This window comes from Equus caballus, chromosome 6 (assembly GCF_041296265.1).
Source record: "Equus caballus isolate H_3958 breed thoroughbred chromosome 6, TB-T2T, whole genome shotgun sequence".
Lineage (NCBI taxonomy): Eukaryota > Metazoa > Chordata > Mammalia > Perissodactyla > Equidae > Equus > Equus caballus.
Genome location: NC_091689.1, coordinates 83,468,319 through 83,486,390, shown reverse-complemented (window position 1 = coordinate 83,486,390; position 18,072 = coordinate 83,468,319). Strand labels below are relative to the sequence as shown.

General features: G+C 48.1%; 1 protein-coding gene across 2 annotated transcripts; it reads right to left on the bottom strand.

The window, feature by feature from the left end:
- Positions 1 to 1,238: 1,238 nt before the first annotated feature.
- AMHR2 (anti-Mullerian hormone receptor type 2) lies at positions 1,239 to 10,555 on the bottom strand. Of its 2 annotated transcripts, XM_023643658.2 has the most exons (12): positions 10,085 to 10,496; positions 9,598 to 9,780; positions 9,308 to 9,334; positions 9,143 to 9,187; positions 8,793 to 8,870; positions 8,489 to 8,607; positions 8,147 to 8,377; positions 6,438 to 6,552; positions 6,121 to 6,293; positions 5,766 to 5,913; positions 5,458 to 5,594; positions 1,239 to 4,572 (listed from the first exon to the last, which is right to left on the bottom strand). In XM_023643658.2, exons 1-12 carry the CDS (start codon positions 10,356 to 10,358, stop codon positions 4,375 to 4,377), a joined length of 1,728 nt encoding a protein of 575 aa, XP_023499426.1. In that variant the 5' UTR covers positions 10,359 to 10,496; the 3' UTR covers positions 1,239 to 4,374. The 2 variants fall into 2 exon arrangements, with proteins under 2 accessions (XP_023499426.1, XP_023499424.1); XM_023643656.2 differs by having other exon boundaries at positions 9,143 to 9,334; positions 10,085 to 10,555.
- Between the last annotated feature and the right edge of the window lie 7,517 nt (positions 10,556 to 18,072).

Genomic DNA, 18,072 nt, shown 5'->3' with positions numbered 1-18,072 from the left:
ACCAAATGTGTGTCACTGTACGAGCTCTTCATCCTTTTCCTAGCAGGTCTGTTGGTCAAGAAGCGTTTATTGAAAATACCTTAGCACGTCAAAAGTGAATGGCACTCTCCTTGAACAGATGACAAAACCCAGGTTCAGAAAGGAGAAGCGGCTTTTTGCAGGTTCCACCCTAGTTAATGACAGGTCCGGGTCAGGCACCCAGGACTCTATCCAGTCCACCAGGCTGTACGCAGAGGCCTGAACTGCGTGCCATAAAGGAACTACAAGGAAAATAAACGACGTTTCTCCACATCCTTCACGCTTTCAGTTATAGTCTAGTGAGAATATACTGCTCACTAATGAAATAACCAGCAAACAACATGTCAATAAGCACAAAATATGCTACAAGTTGTGTTCACAAGTGCCAAAGGGGGGCAATCTGAAGTCATATGTGGCTTTTTAAGGAATATTTCCTGGGGATAGTAAATTTGTTTACATGCTTTCTCTAAATTCTATAAGAATTCACGAGAATTAAAGAAAAGTTTGAAAACACAGAAAAGTAGAAAGAAAAAGCAAACTGCTTTTGATCCCATCACCTAAACAAAATCACCATTGTTAATATTTTGGTTTATTACCATCTAGTCTTTTTTTCTAGGCATAGACTTTTTAAATTAATAAGCAAATGTTTAATTTTAATACACAAATAATGCATATAGTTCAAAATTCAAGAGGTGAAAAAAAGTAGATAGTAAAAAATCAGTCTTCTTCCTGCTGTCTACCACCCCAATCTTCAGCCACACAGTTTCCATCCCATGAGTCCACCTCTAGTCACAGATTCATGTTTTCAAGTTTCTAGAAAGTTTATTTACAAGCACATTGCATCCACATGAGCACGGAATCACTAATTGTGGCAAAATCACACCAGGCAAACACTGGATTTGGGGAAGTAATCTTCGCAACTGGGACTTTAATACTTAATCATAGAGTCATGGAATTATGGGGTTGGAAACGACTTAGGGAATCATTCATTCAACTTCCTGTGGAAATTAAATAAACAAACTTTTCTAGGAGTTCACAGTTAGGAGAGCCAAGACTATAATCTAGGTTTTCTGACTTTTATATTAGTGATCCTTTCGGTACAACTTATTACAACACACCCACTCAAAAACACTGCAAGTGGGCATTGTAATACTTACCACAACCCTCCCCTTGTTCTTTGTATTTATGGCCTTTCTGATGCGATGGAGATGGTCATAGTCTTTTTTTTTTTTTCAATAAGCTTTATTTTTTTAGAACAGTTTTAGATTTACAGAAAAAGTTGAGAAGGTAATACAAAGTTTTCACATTCCTCATACCCACTTCCCCCTTTTGCTAACATCTTACATTAGTATAGCGTGTTTGTTTTTGTTTTGTTTTTTTTAGGAAGATTAGCCCTGAGCTAACTGCTGCCAATCTACCTCTTTTTTGCTGAGGAAGACCGGCCCTGAGCTAACATCCATGCCCATCTTCCTCTGCTTTATATGTGGGACTCCTGCCACAGCATGGCTTGCCAAGCCGTGCCATGTCCACACCCGGGAACCCAGCCTGCGAACCCTGGGCCGGCAAAGCGGAACGTGGCACTTAACTGCTGTGCCACCAGGCCAGCCCAGTACAGTGTGTTTGTTACCTTAATGAGCCAATATTGATTCACAACTATTAACTAAACTCCATGACTTTATTCAGATTTCTTTAGTTTTTACCCAATGTCCTTTTTCTATTCCAGGATCTTGTCCAGGATATCACATTATATTTAGTCATTGTGTCTCCCTAGGCTCCTATTGGTTGTGATAGTTTCTCAGACTTTCTGTTTTTGATGATCTGGACAGTTTTGAGGAGTACTGGTTGGGTATTTTGTAAAACGTCCCTCTATTGGGATTTGTTTATTTTCTTGTGATCATAGGTTTATTTTTTATTTAACATAACCTTATGCTTGTCAGCATATGTTTGTATGTTCTTTTTACATAGACATTATCCATTTCTAATAATTTATGGTGTTTTTTGTGAAGAGTTTTTAATGGCTGAAGATTCTTGCTCTGTTATTTAAATACTGTGTGACCTTGGACACATTTCTAAACTTCTCTGAGCCTTTGGTTTCCTCCTCTATAAACGGTGTTCATTGGATTGTCATGAAAAAGGCAAGTAGGCTGTTGAGCAGAGGCAAAAGATAATGAAAGTCATGTTTAAAGATTATTCAGGGGCGGGGCTGGCCCCGTGGCCGAGTGGTTAAGTTCGCGCGCTCTGCTGCATGCGGCCCAGTGTTTCGTTAGTTCGAATCCTGGGCGCGGACATGGCACTGCTCATCAGACCACGCTGAGGCAGCGTCCCACATGCCACAACTAGAAGAACCCACAACAAAGAATACACAACTATGTACCGGGGGGCTTTGGGGAGAAAAAGGAAAAAATAAAATCTTTAAAAAAAAAAAAAAAGATTATTCAGGGGCCAGCCCGGTGGCACAGCAGTTAAGTTCGCACATTCTAATTCTCGGTCGCCCAGGGTTCGCCGGTTCGGATCCCGGGTGCGGTCATGGCACTGCTTGGCAAAAGCCATGCTGTGGTACACGTCCCACATATAAGTAGAGGAAGATGGGCATGGATGTTAGCTCAGGGCTAGTCTTCCTCAGCAAAAAGAGGAGGATTGGCAGTAGTTAGCTCAGGGCTAATCTTCCTCAAAAAAAAAAAAAAAAAGATTATTCAGAGAGCAGTGTTTAACCTAGACTGGGGGGAAAATAGGCAGCCAAGAAGCAACTGCCGTCGTTGGGGCCTGCCAGGCTTAGGAAGAAGGAAAGGGAGATGGTGCCCAGAAGCAGGCCCTGCCCATGCCACCTCAGTGGGACTCAAAAACTGACGAGATACGGGTACAATGAGCTGGGGCCACAGGAAGGAGCAAGAACACCTTCCTTGTTGGGATCCTCTAGGACCAAGAGAAACTGGGTAACTTTGAGAGTCAGGGGAAGGGGGGAAGGCAGACCTGGTGGTGAGGGGAGGGCAGGAGCTTGGATTTTGGTGTGTGTAGTTCCAGGCAGTGGCGGCCTATCCAAGTGATGAAGTCTCATAGAGAACTAGAGCTCTGGGTGTGCAGGAAGTCTCAGGGCTTGAGAGCACATGGGCTTTCCAGAGGCTAATCCTGGAACTCTAGAACAACCAAGCTAGACAGGCGTCAGTCACAACTGCCACCATTACAGAGTGTCCACTGAGGCCAGGTGCTTCGTGAGACCTGTCACCGCTTCTTTTTCACCCTGAGTTGACCCTGCAAGCAGGGGAGGTGTTTTTATCTGTACTTTACACACGGTAAAACTGCGATTCTGGGGGTTCAGTAACTTGCTGAAGGATGTAGAGCTAGTGGGTCACTGGGCAGGAAGCAATCCTGTTGTAGCGAAGTCAAAGCCCTCCTATCACTCTTTGGTTAGACCAGAGGCCTCCAACACCCTATTTGGCAAATGAGAAACCTAAGCCCTAGAAGGAGGAAGTAACACGCCCCAGAGCACTCAGGTAGCTAGAAGCTAAGCTAGGACTATAAACCAGACACCTGCAACTGGGCTGACCCTGAGGGGCGCCCAGTGTTCAAGGAGCCTGGGGTGGTAAAGAAAAGCCAGTAGAGAAAACACAAAAAAAGAAATGAAGGAAGACCTTTGCAGCAGGCTCACACACCTGGCCTTATCTACAGTTCTCCACAGCACCCCACCTCGCTCCCACCACACGCCCTACACTTTGCTACCAGGTTACTTACAGTTTCTTACCACACCATGTGGTGCTATACCTCCCTGGGCCAGGAATGCCCTACTGCCCCCAACACTCGTGGAAAACTCTTTCTCCTTCAAGATCCAGTTCAAGCATCCTGTGCCCTGCGAGGCCTTCCTGCTCAAGCCTCAGGAGAGGACACTCCCCTGGGACCCCAACAAAGTGAGCTGTAGTTCTCTGAGTACTCTTAGAGCAGCGATTTCATTGTATTCATCCTTCTTTCCCCAGTGCCTAGCATGAGATCCCAACAAATAAAGCCTTGTGGAGGAGAAGGAAGAGAAGAGAGACAGGAGGAGCCCAGGGTCACAGGAAGGGAGGAAGGTCCAAGAATGTGGAGTCAGGAAAGCTGACTTTGTCGCTCTCCTGGGCATGGCTATCCCCAGTTACTGGTCAGAACTGCAGTGGACTGGATGTCCACAGAAGAATCCAAGCATTTGGCAAGTAGGAAGGGGAGTGGTGAGGCAGAGCCGACGGGCATATGATCATATTCACGTTTGCACATACATAGATGACACATAAACTGCATATTTACACACGAGAAATGGTACAGGCAGGTTGAGGATTCCTGGAACAAGGGCCTTGCTGAACACGGACATGGCAGCCACTCAGCTGAGGCCTACAAGGGAGAATGGCAATGGGGAGGAGTTGAGAGGCAGTCCTCTGGGCAGGGAGGTGGACAGCCCTCTGGGAAGGAGTGGGCCTCCTGAGGCTGGGCCAGGGCAGCCAGGCGCTGCTGCACACACTCAGCTGTCAGCCGGGCTTCCGGGTCTGCATCCCAACAGTCCTCTAGGAGCTCTCTCAGGCCACCAGGGTCCTAGGAAGATGACCAGCAGGCAGGCTTGACCCTAGGATCCTGAGTGGACCCCAGGATTAAAAGGTGTCCACCACTCCCATTTTCAACACCCCTCTTCTGATCCTGTCTGGAGCCTCCCTGCCCTCCCCCTCACTGAAATCCAGCCCTCTGTATCTTGTTCCGGATGAGACAGGTTCTCTAGGTACCTTCCAAAGGGCCCACCTTTTCCTCTGAGGAGCTAATTCAGCTTGATGGCTTAACGTGCTAAAGGGAAATTACTCTCCTTCCTCTCAGGCAACCAGGCTCTTCTGCAAACAATGCCTGGGCCTCAGTTATCTAACCCAGCAGATACATGTGCAGTGGAAATTTCAGACCATAACAGAGGAAGGGGCTTCGTGTTAAGAAGCTGTTTGTGCAGACCCCTGAAATTTCAACGTTAGGCCACTGCTTTCACCCTTTATACCTAGAACTGGCTTTATTGGGTCATAGCAGAAACACAGACATGTAGGACAGAATGACGACTTCTTGGATTGAAAGTTGGGCTCCAGTATACCAGAAGAGAAGCCATCTTGGGGGCAGATCTCAGGGCAGAAGCAAAGCCAAGGAGGGCTTCCTGGAGCAGGGGACTGAGGAACAGGGCTAACCGATGGTGGGGAGAAGAGAGACAGACTAGGCAAGACTGAGCAGGAGGAAGGCTGTGTTTCAGGGATGGGCTGTGTGAGACTTATGGTGGAAGAAGATGAACTGAGGTACAGAGCAAATTTGCCCAGCTCCAGCTGAACACGAGCTAGGAGTGGTGAGAGATGAGAGGAGCTAGGACTAGATGGGCTGGTCCTGGCAGACAAGTCCTTAAAGACCATGCCCAGACTCTACAGATCCCCAGCCCACCAGCCTGTGGCCTCTTACTGTGGCGAAGCAGTGCCAGGTAGATGGGATGTAGGGGCGCCTTCTCTCCTCCACTGCCAAGGTCCACAGCTCACAGGTGGTGGGGGTGCTGCCCAGCTCTGCCTCATAAGCCAGTTGGAAGGGTGGTGGTCTACTGTCTGCAGAAAGGCACATGGGGCTAGGTGTCAGTTACCCCTAGGGTGCCTCCCTTATAGGAAGGCCATGGGGGAGAAGGGCAGGGTTTCCTGGGTCAGGAGGTAGATGTATCTGTAATGGGTGGGTGAGACATCCTGGGGGGCCGGAGCGGGGACTGTAGCACCCATCCTTACCAGGCCGCAAGTCTAGGCAGCGGCTCAGGATCTCCCACAGGAGCAGAGCCAGAGAATAGACATCAGCTCGCCGGAGGGCCATGCCCCAGTCCTGTAGATCAAGAGTTTTGTCCAAGAGCTCCGGCGCCATGTACCTCTGGGTGCCAGCCTGGAGAGCAAGGTGTGAAGGGCCAAGAATCATCTCCCTGGCAACCCTTACCACAACACTGATCCGTGAACATTTCCCCAACTACAGACTCAGCAATGTCCTCCGCAAACACTGGCAGTACTGCTGCACTGTTGCCACGGCAACGGGCACATCTTCATCAGCACTGCCACCATCATCCTGGGCCTCACCTTGATCCAGAGTACTCACCTCCATGATGGCAGCTGGGCCTCGGGGTTGAGTAGGCGCCCAGGCAGGGGGCTGAGTGAGGCCAGGGAGCACCAAGGCGAGGCCCAGGTCTCCAATGGCACACGACCCATCCTCCCGAATGAGCACGTTCTGGCTGCTCAGATCTCGGTGGGCAATACCTGGTTTATATTGGCCTGTGGGAGAAGCCAAGGTTGAAAGGACATGGATCCTCTTGCTCTCTTTTTTGACCCAATCCTTCCCCTTCAAGCTCAGGGAGAATCAGAAACATAGCAGTGTGACTCCTGACTCCCATGGCTCCCTGCTCCCAGCTCACCCACCATCCTGCCAGCGCTCCTCATGGAGAAACGCCAGGCCCTGCGCCAGGGACAGTGCCATCCGCAGGGAACTTCCCCAGTCACTGGTGTGCTGGGTCAAGTAGTGGCACAGGGATCCCTGGGGAAAAGCAGAGAGAAGAGGGGGACACACAAAACTGGAGGTGACTGATCTACCTCAGGGAACAGAGATAGTTGACAGACACACCCTGCATATCCCAGCAGACTGACACACTGACACAGCCAGGCCAAGACAGGCAGAGGAGGAGTGAGAACATGCATCAGACAGATGGACAGGAGAAATAGTAACTCTAGGTTAAGGGTCCTGAGCACTAACTGTGAGCCAGGCCTCCTGTAATCCTCACAACCCTAGGAGGCAGGTACTCCTGTCACTCCCATTTCACAGAGGAGCTTGCGAGAGAGCTAAGTAAACTGGCTGGAAGTCACTTGGCCAGAGGGAAGTAGAGCATGAACCAAAGCAGTCTGACTCCAGCGTCACTCACTATTAACCATATCACACTGTCTCAGACAACTCAGGACAAAGACAGAACCAAAAAAGGGAAGGCGAGCTAAGCAGGGGCACCGCTCGTGAACCACCTGGCCTGAGGTGTCAGGTCTGCATGGCAGAGCGGCCAGACAGGGAGGGCCGTCGGGTAAGAGAGCAGCAGGTGGGGAGCAAGTGAGAGTTGGAGGGAAGGGAGCAATAGAGTTCCTCATTCAACAGACGCTGAGCACGTTCAGTGCGCCAGGAAAGTTAAACAAACAAAACCAGAAAAGCAGTGATTTTTCAGCTGGGCAGTGAGGCACATGGTCAAAGAGGATTCTTTTCCAGAATTCAAGATTTCAGGGGCTGGCCCCGTGGCCGAGTGGTTAAGTTCGCCCGCTCCGCTGCAGGTGGCCCAGTGTTTCGTTGGTTCGAATCCTGGGCGCGGATGTGGCACTGCTCATCAAACCATGCTGAGGCGGCGGCCCATGTACCACAACTAGAAGGACCCACAATGAAGAATATACAACTATGTACTGGGGGGCTTTGGGGAGAAAAAGGAAAAAAATAAAATCTTTAAAAAAAAAAAAAGATTTCAGAGGAGGAGGAGCTGCAGGTGCCGGTGGGGTGCGGAGTCCTGAGTAGGCCCACAAGATGGGGTGTGTCCCGGCCCCTGCCTACCTCTTCCTCTTCACTCTACTGCTCACCGTCCTGCCCTCAAGTCCTGACTCCTCGTTCCTCTCTTACACTACCATGGCCTTTCTTTCAGCACCTAACACGCTTGACAGATGACTCTTATTTTTCTGTTTACCTGATCCATTTCCGTCTCCTCCACTACCCAGTAAAATCTGTAAGTCAGGGACTAGGTGTGTTTTTCCTAGCACTCAGCACAGTGCCTGACAGACAGTTCATAAATATTTGTTGAGTGAATATATGAATGAGTTTGGAGGGCTAGGCCTGGAGGTATTTCTTTAACAAGGGCTTTCTTTAAGGCTGGAAATATGAATTGTTTTGATTTCTCCCTTTCCTTATCTATATATTATGAGTTAAAAATATTAGCAAGTATTGCTTGTGTAATAAAAAAGAAAAAACAAGAAAAGTCGTGTTTAATGTTTTAGAGAAGAGGAAATCTAAAGCAGAAGAGTAAGTGTGGGCAGGGCCCAGCTGCCATCCAGCCCCATCCACATACACACGCAGGCAAACACACATGTAGACATTCTTTGGCCCTCACCTTGGGGTGCAGTTCCAGTACCAGCAGGGGCCCACAGGACGGGGGGCCAGGGCCCCCCCTGCTGGCAGTGATAAAGCGGACAATGTGGTCGTGCTGTAGGCCTGGCAGCTCGTACAATGCTCTCTCAGCTTGGAACTGGGCCACAGCCCTCAGGGGGAAGGCCTTGATGGCTACCAGCTCTCCTTGCAGCTGCCCAGCCCATACCACCGCGTGACCTCCTTCCCGGATGACCTGATGGGGACATGGCGCTGGGTGCAGGCCTTAGCTGGTACGAGGGCCAGGCTTCCTCCCGACACACCCTCTGGGAGTGCCTAAGGGACCCTTCCCTCCCTCCCCGGGCACCTGGGAGAAGCACAGCTCGGGCAGCTCGGGCAGCTCTGTACTCCAGTCTCTGCCTGAGTCTGGCTCTGGCTCTGGCTCTGGCCCACCTCGCACTCTGGAGGCCTTTCGCTGTAGCAGGACTAGGGCAGAGAAAAGCCTAGGCTCAGGGTGCACAGGCATGGAGACTGGGAAGGGAGCTTTGCGGGAGTTAATGGGGGTCAGGCTGTAGAGATCTCAGAACCATGGGGTCAGGGGAGCCTGGAGGGGGTCAGAGCTTTGGGGCAGTTTCTTGGGGTTACAAGGGAGGGATGGGGCAGATTAATACCCAAGATGATGCTGCCCAGCAGCAGCAGCAGAAGGAGGAACAGCCCCAGCAGCACCAGCGCCATCCAGATGGACTCACCTGGACGTTAAGGCAAGAATGCAGGCTGGATGAGCTCTGCCCCAAATCCAATCTCTGCTCCTCTCTCCCTCCTTGGAGGACTTGCTTCTAGACCCACCCCCACTCTGGTCACAAGCCCCCTTATCTCCCAGTCACCAGGGCAACCAACTTCTCAAGGCCAGGAGGAGGGAAGCTTGGTGGTGGGGAGGTAGGGTGAGAACTGGCCCTGGTTCTACTTCTCATCCTAACCTGGGCCCCAGCCCCCACCCAGCTTCAGCACCCCGGGTGGCTACCTGCGACAGCCTGGAGACCCTGGGAGCCAAGAGTGCCAGGGCTCCCTGGAGGAGGCAGATGGCTATAATTGGCATTGCAGAAGTCAGTGCCACAGGAGCAGGTGAAGAGAGTGGAGCTGGGGCTGGGGTGGGCTCGGGGGCTTGGGTCACAATCGGGGGACTCACAGCCTGGCTCATCACTGTCTCGGCATCCTGATGGGGTGGGATTCGGAGAAGAGAAGAGAAGAGAAGGGGAAAAAGTGAGAAAGAAAGAGAGAGAGGGTGCATAATGGGGTCTGGGAACAGAGATGATAAATCCTTCCTCTATCAGAGACATCCATCCCTTCCATCTCATATGGGCTTTTCTTTTCCTCCATACATTCCATTTCTCCTCCTTTCCCTCAGCTGCCACCCCCAACCCAGGATCTACCTGTCTCCCACCCTAGCTATCACCTGCTATATACTTTGCCATTCACCTTGCATCTCCACCTGTGCCCGGTCTTGGGTCAGGTTCCAGATCCCAAAGCAGCAGCGGCTGTAGAGGCAGCGGATAACCCTGGGGGGCCCTGGTCCTGCATCTAGCAGCTTCCCCAGTGTCTTTGTGCTTCCCCGCACGCCGGGGGCCTCAAAGAACACACAGGTCCGTGTGCTTGGGGGTGCTGCAGCCCAGGATGAGGAGAGGGGAGGGTTCAAGATGGGAGTGAATGCAAGGGAAAAACAGCAGCCAAAAGGAGAGACAAAACATGTTTCGTATCCAAGGGCCAGCATGGTAAAGCCACAGGAGGAAACAGGGTCAGCAGAGGCCTGGAACCTGACCTCCACCATGGGGACACATGGCTCTACCCTTCGTCCTTACTCACCCACCCCACTTACCACTCTTCCAGGGGGGTGGCTGCTGCTTCAAATGCCCCTTTCCCTCAATAGGTGGATGGAAAGACCCTTCCCCTCCCTGTAGACACTTACCTTGCACAGCTGTAGGAAGCAGTGCCCAAAGCCCCAGAGTCCCCAGCATCATGCTGAAGGAGGTAGCAGCAGGAGGGAAGCATGAGCCAGCACAGCTGCCCCTGGCCAGAGCTTCCTTCAGATATGGGGCACTGTGGGGCTTCTGATCCCTCAGTCCCCAACTCCGCCCCCCTCTGTCTTCCCAGTCTCTGTGGGGGAGACGGCCGCTGTGGGGGAGAGGATGGGTGTGGGGAAAAGCAGGGAGAGACAGGGAGGAGCAAAGAACCAATCTCATATCCTTCTCTCTTCAGCCACCTCCTCTTTTCTCTGCAAAGTGGGAGGAGGGGGCCTTGGACGCCCAGCTGAGAACCCAGTGATGCCTAACTTCAAACCTCTGCCCTTTGCTGACCCTGGAGAAAAGTGCTGGATCCTGTCAGCCCTTCCCAGGCTGGAAACCCCAGTGAAGTCAAGTGCTCAGAGCCATTCAGCTGTGTCCAAGATCTCGTATTTTCAGGGTTTAGATATGCAGCTCCCTGGGCAGAGAGAGGCTTCACAGCCCATACTCAGACCTCATTTTTCAAACTCAAGAATCAGAAAACAGTTACATAAAATTTCTCACAGTACAAAAAAAGTCACATTGGGGCCGGCCCCGTGGCCTAGTGGTTAAGTTTGTTCACTCTGCTTCGATGGCCCAGGGTTTCACCGATTCAGATCCTGGGTGTGGACATGGCTCTGCTCATCAGGTCACACTGAGGTGGTGTCCCACATGCCACAACTGGAAGGACCCACAACTAAAAAAATTATGCAACTATACACCGGGGGACTTTGGGGAGAAAAAGGAAAAAAATAAAATCTTAAAAAAAAAATCACATTGAAAATGGGTATAATGGTAAATCTTATGTTACCAAAATTTTAAAAATTACATTGACTCAGACACTGAACAAATCACCATTATTGAGAAGGTAACAAAGTTTTATTGAGCACCTCCGTGCTAGAGCACATCCAGGGCTATGCATTGTACAATCATCTCACCTAATTCTCCCTTCGAGATATTTATTATTATCGTCACTTTATAGGTAAGCAAGCTGAGCTTAGGTAACCTGGCCAAGGTCACTCTGCTGGGAAACAGCAGAGCTAGGATTGAACTAGGTAAGTCTGACGCTAAAGCCCAGGCCTTGTTCTTTGCATTATGTCATGATGCCTGAAAACAAATACAAAATTTGGCAATAAAAATATTTCCATTTAGGGGCTGGCCCCGTGGCCGAGTGGTTAAGTTCGCCCGCTCCGCTGCATGCGGCCCAGTGTTTCGTTGGTTCGAATCCTGGGCGTGGACATGGCACTGCTCATCAAACCATGCTGAGGTAGTGTCCCACATGCCACAACTAGAAGGACCCACAACAAAGAATATACAACTATGTACCGGGGGGCTTTGGGGAGAAAAAGGAAAAAAATAAAATCTTTTAAAAAAAATTTCCATTTAATACAGTATTTGAATATTTGAATTTGGATTATTGAGAAAATATGCACCATTACTTGCCAGCAGGCCACTAACTAGAAAGGAAAGGTACAGTTCAAACTATCACCACCAGAGGTCAGTAGACATGGGAGAAAGTCAGGGCGCAGTGAGGGGGTAGAGAGGGCCTCCCGCCAACAACTAATATCCTAGTACACCCCCTATTATCTATCAAGCTGCAGGGACTGCAAAATGTGAAGGGAGGGCACAGGGTGTGTAAAGGCAATGTCAGCACGGAGATGGAAGGACAGGTCTATAACTTGAGCTGCTATAGAGAGACAGGAGGCCAACTCTACCAGACTGTTCCCCAGAGAGAGAAACTACAGTAATAGGTAATCATTTCCACACCTGTGAGCAGGTGGCTCCCATGAGAATTAGTCAGAGGGGACCAGTTTCCTGTTTTCCTGGCCTTCTGTGCCCCTGGTGACTGCCTGGAAACCCTTTCTGGAAATGGTCTGGCTTAGACCAGGGATGTAGGTATGAGTACTGACTCTGTGATTCTGGAGCCTTTCTCTTGGGGAGCCTGTGCAAAGGAGAGAGTAAAAGCTCCAGGAATTGCAAAGCAGCAGCTGGAGGAATGACCAGGGCTAGAGGCAGATGGACAACTGCCCATCCCTCCATGGGCCCTTCTGGGAGTCTGCAGGGCCCTGCCAGTGAGGTGGAATGCTGTACTTAGTTACAGCTCTCTTCTTTCACCAGCTCCCAGATCAGATAACTCGGTGGGGAGGGGGTGGGGGTGAAGGTCAAATAGCTTCTTGTGTCTGGAGTGTCTCAGGAGACTATCTCCTCCAGAGAGGAGCGAGGTAAGGATCAGGCAGGAAGGCAGAGTCTCCTCACCCAAAGCCTTGGATAACTACTCCTCTCAAAGACAGAAACATTCCAGTCAGGTTACTGGGAACTATACCTGCTCTGGTCAGTCAGACTTTAGAGCTGAAATGGTGATGGAGTAAGAATCTGAGCTGAGGGATTAGGAAGGTCCTGAGACAGGACCTCAGCATAGGAATAAAGTCTTCCTAGATTCTACCTACACAAGATCTTCATTAGGATCCCCTGATTAGTCTGCAGTGGCCCAATAATTTACTTTTGACTCCACTGTCTACAGGGATAAAGCAAGTTGTTTTTTCATTCAACTCAGAAAATATCTATTAGGTCTCGGTCTTAAAAGGGTTTTACTTCTTTAGATGCTGGGCCTACACCGATATGTGTGATTCCTGCCTTCTAGGAACTCATAGTCTAGAAAGGCCAGAAGATATATCAACAAGCAATGAGAAAGTTATGTGTCAGACTAGGGGTATGAGCAAGGAGCTATACGAGCAGAAAGATCAAATAAGCTAATTCTGTCTAGGGCAGAGAAGACAAGGGAAGAAAGGGGCCTGGAGGATTTCACAGACAAAAGGATAGTTAAATTGTCTCAAAGGTAACTACATTGAAACCAAGTAAAAGGAGGGTGACTGTTACAGGCAAAGGGAACAGCAAGAATAAAGGCACAGAGTCATCAACCCAAAGTATGTGTGTTGGGGGCAGGGGGAGTGAGCAGGAGAAAGGGGTATGAGATAGGAAGCAGAAAGGCACTCTAGAGATAGACTGGGACCAGATTGGAAAGGTTTCCAATTCTATATCAAGGAGCTTAGACTTTTCCTAAAAGCAAAAGATTTCAGCTAGGGGTCTGGTGGCAACGTGAAAGATGGAGGACTGCAGCTCAGGGAGACAAGAAGCAGAGAGATCAGTTTCAAGACCTAAGTGGTAGCCAAGGTGAGTACCAGGACAATGGAAATAAAAATAAAAAAGGGAAAAATTGAGGTATTATATTGGTAATGCTGGCAGGAGTGGTAATCAAATGTAGGTAGATGAAAAGGAGAACTAAAAGATGATTCTGAGGTTTCATATTTTTTATTTCTTTTGCTCAGGAAGATTCGCCCTGAGCTAACATACACTGCCAATCTTTTTGTATGTGAGCCGCTGCCACAGCATGGCCACTGACAGACGAGTAGTGTAGGTCTGTGCCTGGGAACCGAACCTGGGCCACTGAAGTGGAGCGTGCTGAACTTAACAACTAGGCCACTGGGGCTGGCCCAGCAGTAATAGTATTAAGTGAGGTGGAGAACACGAAGGATTATTTCCCCTTCTTACATGTTTAGTTTGAGTGATCTGTGGGACATCTAGATGAAACTGTCCAGTAAGCAGGCTGCCAGGTTGAGAGAAAAGTCAGGGTTCAAGATTTGGGAGCAACCAACACGTATGTAATAACTAAAGAGTGGATGCAACTTGTTTAAGGAGGTGAAAAGTAGAGTAAGGAAAGGACACAAGACAGGGACAGAGGTGACTCTGAAGGAGACTAAAGAGTAGTCAGAAAGGTTGAAGGAGAACCAGGAGAGCATGTGTCACACTCCACGGGAAGCAAGCTCTAAGGTGCACGTTGTTGCAGAGAGTTCTGGGACTAATGACTGAAAGACCACTGGAGCTGGCAACCAGCTTGCTGATGTTTCCAAGAACCAATTTAGCAAATGATAGGTGCTGAACAAAGTGGCCTGAGGGGTGAATAAAAGAAGAGAAAACTTGTGTGTAAACTACTTTCACTAACTTTGGAAATGGAAAGAACTAGGTCAGTAGCTTTAGAAGTAGAGGTTTTTCAAAATGCGGGGAGGGGAGGGATTTGAGCATGCTCATACTCTGACAAAAGGGAACCCAGGAGAGGCTGAAAGGAGAAAATATCATCAAAACAAAAACAAAAATGAAAGTGAGCTGAGAGCACAAGTGGCAGAGTTGGCCTTGCAAAGCAAAAATAGTATTTCTCTGCTAAGAAGAGAGAAGGGGGTAAATTGGTATTGGTGAATACATAGATGTTTGTAGGGAGAGGAGAGAGAAGTCTGAGGAAATCCATGCTTCCATTTTCTCCAACAAATAGAAAGCAAATCATCTGCTGAAAAATGGGGCCAGCACTGGGAAACTTGCAGTGAACGGCATCTGTCTCACTCTCCAAGACCACGAAGTACTTGGGGGGAGGGCCTAGCTTACTTCACTTTTTATCTTCAACCTAGCTTAGTACTCAGCACATAGTAAGGACTCAATAAATGTTTACCGAATGAATAGATGCCACAACTATTAAAGACCTAGCTAATGCTGCAAAACCAAAAAAACCCCATAAAAACCAACAAACAAAAATGCCGCCCAAAACAAAAAAACTCCAATAAAGTCAAATGTTAAAATGTTATATTGTTAATGGCTACATAAGGAAATCAAATGGCTCTTAATTCATGGCTGAGTGAGTGACAAAGGAGACACAGGGAGTTAAATGAGCAAAATAATTGAGAATGCTGGTAGCCATAGCATAAACAATTGACCAAGAATTCTTGTAAAGGTAGGAAGGGAAGTGGAGCCATCAGCTGATGGGAAACTGGAGAGTCTCAAGAATAACCTCAATTTTAGGGCCACAATCCAGACTCAACCATGTTAGACACAGGATGGTATTAACTGAATGTAAAATATGTTGGGGATAGATTTTGGTTTTTAAATGCCATTCTCCAATAAAAAGAACCAAAGTTGCTTGGAGAAACAGCTGATCCGAGGGCTGGGGCAGGGAATATACACAATGAGCCTGAAGCATCTTGTATATTAGAAAATAAGAACGTGCTCAAAAAACTAAAAGAATGTAGACATATCAAAGGGACACAGGAGCCAACCTGAAAGGGCTTTCAATGGCCCTTTCAACGGCCCAAAGCTGGGATAATGTGAGCAACAAAAATAATGTAGTATTAGATTATAACTCAAGTATAAAATAAATATACATGAAGCCGGCCCCGTGGCCGAGTGGTTAAGATCGCGCACTCTGTTTCGACGGGCCAGGGTTCAGATCCTGGGCATGGGCATGGCTCAGTAGGCCACGTTGAGGCGGCATCCCACACACCACAACTAGAAGGACCCACAACTGAAATATACAACTATGTACTGGGGGGATTTGGGGAGAAAAAAGCAGGGGAAAAAAACGATTGGCAACAGTTGTTAGCTCAGGTGCCAATCTTTAATAAAAAAAAAACCTGGTGAAACCCATAAAGGCTGGGGTTGAGCTAACATAACACACCAATGTCAGTTTCTTAATTTTGACATGTACCATGATAATATGTTAACAATGGGAAGAATGGGGTAAGGGGTATACGGAAATTCTCTACTATTTTTGCAACTTTCCTTTAAAAAATATTCCAAAAGAGTTTATGTAAAAAAAAAAGGTTGGAGCTGCCCGTTTCTCTTGGTCCCCCACATTTCTAATATAGTCTTGGCATACTGATCTGGTCATGAAACTGTTTACCTGAGAGTTAAGTGTAGGGCATTTGTGCTAACATGTATGGGAGCACAACACTGCAGCTGGAAACATGTTGGGTTCAGTATATAAAGTTATAACCATATTCTTCCCATTCCCAACCCTCTCAACACACCAGAGACATGTCTTTTTATTAAAAAAACTTTTTTTAATTGGTTTACAAAGGAGCTACTACAGACTACATTGAAACTAATCTTTGTACAAAAAGGCAAAAAAAAAAAAAAAAAAAAAGAAGCCCCCCAACACCCAGAGACAAAAGGTAAGGGGAGAGACAAGAAGGGAAGATACAAAAGAGCAGGAAGAAACTAAAAGACAAGAGATTAGCATCATACATACACAAGATCAGGGGGAAAAAGAGCAAGAAAGATGAGAGAGCATTTAAAAGTATTTTCCCCACACAGCCCTGGTGATAATCGGATTGGAACCAACAACAAACACAGCATGAGATCGTTAAGAGGTTTAAAAAGGCAACAGTGGTATGGAGACTGGTTATCGCCAGTGTTAAGAGAGAAACTTGTTTTAGGCACCAGAGACTGGAGCACCGCTCCTCCCACCCAGAGGATAACAGACTCCGGAAGAGGAAGCAGGCCCTGGGGCAGCTGCCATTGGTGTGTGGAAGTGGTCTCCTGGGGTCAACCTCAGTATATTTTCCCCGTCTTTCCCCAGAGTCTTTGTGCCCTAGACTCCAGATGAGGGCTATGGGATGCCACAGGGAGAAAGGGGTGATCAGAAATATGAAGACTTGCCCCTGTCCACACTGTTCAAGAGCAGCTGCTGGGAAAGCGGAGGGCTGAGTAGATGAAGCCCATTCCCCCGTGGAGAAGGCACAGTGTAATTCCTGAAGGTGAGACAGAGGAGAACACACACCCCAGGAGAGGTATCAACAAAGGCCTCGCTCCCTGCAGCCCCAGCTTAACACTATCTGTCAGGCTCGTTTTTTCCGATGCTGAAGGGAGTTGACGGACAGCTCACCACACCTCAGGCTTGGCAGGGAGAAGGCAGGCTGGGGCTGTTTGATAATAAGGAAAGGGGAAAATGGGAGAAAACACTCATTTTTCTCAAACAAGCGTTGTGCAGGAAATCTTTTTGGGTTTGGGGAACTTCTACTGCAGAAGACCTAAGGGAGGAATGAAGCCAGGGACTCCCCTTTTTTTTCCTTCCCAGCCTTCAGTCTAAGGCAAGTGAGCCAAATCTGGAAGAGGGAGTAGGAATTTAAACCAAAGGCTGCTTAACGTCCTCCTGGGGGCTGGTGTTTAGGGAAGGCAGACAAAGAAAAGAAACAGGTCAACCTCAAAGCTGGTCTGCTCTTCCTCCTAGAAGAGGTCTGTACCCCAGGAGGAGAGCCAAGAGAGGCACCAGAGAGAGCACAAGCTCCCAAACAAAAGTAATAACCTGCCCATATTTTATCAGCAGTTTTCAAAAGCAATGTTTTCCGGGGTTGGAGAAGTGCCATATCCTCCTCCCTTCCCCAAAGCTACTGCTGCCACCTTTCATCCTTGAACATAAGTTACTGGCTCTCTTCTAAGGGAGATGAAACTCTGAGATTTCACATTTCTCCTCCCAACCCCAAGAGGCTACCCAGCTTTGAAGAGGGGAAGGAGAGCTAAGCAAAGGGCCCCTCATTTGAGGCAGCTAGACTATCCTCATTTCCTTGGTACCTGGATCTCCAAAACTTGTGTGATCCGATCCCAAGGTCCAAAAGGCATCAGGGTACTTACAATTGAATGAAAACTTTAAGCAAGTAGCACCAGGGCTCCCCCCAAAGCATAACAGGGGCCTGATTAATACCCCCAGAAGAATCCCTCAAAAAGTATATAAATTTATTGCGTCCTAGCAAAGATCTGCAGCTTCCAGTATTCACACAATGTGAAGATATTAACAATACAAAATATATTCTGAAAGTCAAACATCTGCAGTTCATAGTGCTTTCTCAGATTTGTTAAAAAAATACAATGCTTAGTTTCCTATATAGGATATACAAAAGCAAAAAATATATATATATGTATATAGTAGAAATAAATCAATCAGCCATAGTAATTTACAGCTTTTGTCTCTAACCCTCCCCCAATCATAATCTTTACCCCACTCTCTATACTTTCTGGGATCAAAGGTTCTATTTATTCTGAACCAGGCTGAGAAATATCCATTAAATTGGGTTCTGCATAGCACCCACAAACAGGG